Source organism: Aplysia californica, unplaced genomic scaffold (genome assembly GCF_000002075.1).
Source record: "Aplysia californica isolate F4 #8 unplaced genomic scaffold, AplCal3.0 scaffold00507, whole genome shotgun sequence".
NCBI classification, from domain to species: Eukaryota; Metazoa; Mollusca; class Gastropoda; order Aplysiida; family Aplysiidae; genus Aplysia; species Aplysia californica.
In genome coordinates, this window is record NW_004797777.1 from 255167 (window position 1) to 256456 (window position 1290).

The 1290-nt window shown below is 42.0% G+C and overlaps 1 protein-coding gene across 1 annotated transcript in view; it reads right to left on the bottom strand.

Annotated features, from left to right (window-relative positions):
- Positions 1-1290, bottom strand: part of LOC101853405 (major facilitator superfamily domain-containing protein 8) — a gene marked incomplete at both ends in the record, with an annotated part of 8679 nt that overhangs the window by 5319 nt on the left and 2070 nt on the right. Inside the window, 1 exon segment of the mRNA XM_013086803.2 lies at positions 115-223. Within this exon segment, the coding sequence (XP_012942257.2) occupies positions 115-223 (109 nt within the window).

Sequence of the window (1290 nt, forward strand, 5' to 3'; positions counted from 1 at the left end):
CCCCACACACACACACACATAAAAAAAATCCCAACCCGACAGCAAACAATACAACAAAACAAGGTTTTGCTTTTCGATTTCCCCAACGGCATAGTATTCTCTGTGTGTACTCACGTTTCGAAGACGGTGAAGATGAAGAGGACGACAAAAAAGAGGAAGATGCTGGAGAAGACGGCTACGTAGTCAGGTTTGTTGTCCCAGTCACTCTTCGTGTCCTGCACAGCTGAGGTAGACATACAGGCCAGAGGTCAAAGGCATGGACAGGCGGACAACAAGAGAATCCCGGTGTATCCGTACAGTTATAATAGCCAGGGCACACTGCCAATCGGATTTGTCTGGTTTAGTCTGGGCCAGTCAGATTTTCCTTCCATGGATTGGACAATGGCTTCCATTTCGACGCAATACGACCGATTCGAATCGCGACCTTGAAAAACAAGTGAGTTTGATTTTGAAGGTCATAATCGAATTTAATTGAATTCAGTCGTATTGTCCCAAGATGGCAGCCTTTGTCCCATAAAGAACAATAAGGCTGGTCCCGACTCAAGCCTATCAATCTAATTGGCAGTGTGTATTTGATATCAACGTTCAGCGTTAAACGATACAAACCCTATCAACGCAAAATAGATGTTTTAGGAGGTGGGCTACCCCTACCTTGCCTACCAAAACCAACCCTAGCTGAGAGGGGTAGCGCTAGCTCACACTAGCCTACATCAGCGGTATCCCAGCAAACAGACTAATATTACTTTATAAAAAATGTAATTCTTCTTACATGTGTTCGGCATGCAGCAACGAGGCGCTAAACCGCTACACCACAAACGTTGGTACGATGGCGCAATGGAAGTGGAAGGTAATGTTATTAAATACAAATCCGGTTGAATGGCACAATCAAAATGTTATAAATAACACAAATGATATCGGCATAAGCAATGTTAAGGTTAGATAATAATGCCCCCACCCCCCTTTCAAACATAATGACACAGCAGCAAACAATCCAGCCAAACAATAAAAAAATAAGGTCAAAGTATGACATTCCCAGCTTCGTTTGTTTTATTTTGTTTTAGTCAGCGTTTTACGGCACTTTCCACACAATTAGGTCATTGTAAATGTCGAAGATCAGAGGTGTCACATGAGAATGACAAACACAAGAAAAGAAGGAGGAGAGAAAATATATCAAAAGAGTAATAGATGTTTTGATAGGGAAAAAAGGAGCAAACCACACCAGAGCGCCCGCCAACCATCCAAGTCCCAAATTCAACTATAAAATACAAAAATGTAATTGTCTACATTGTT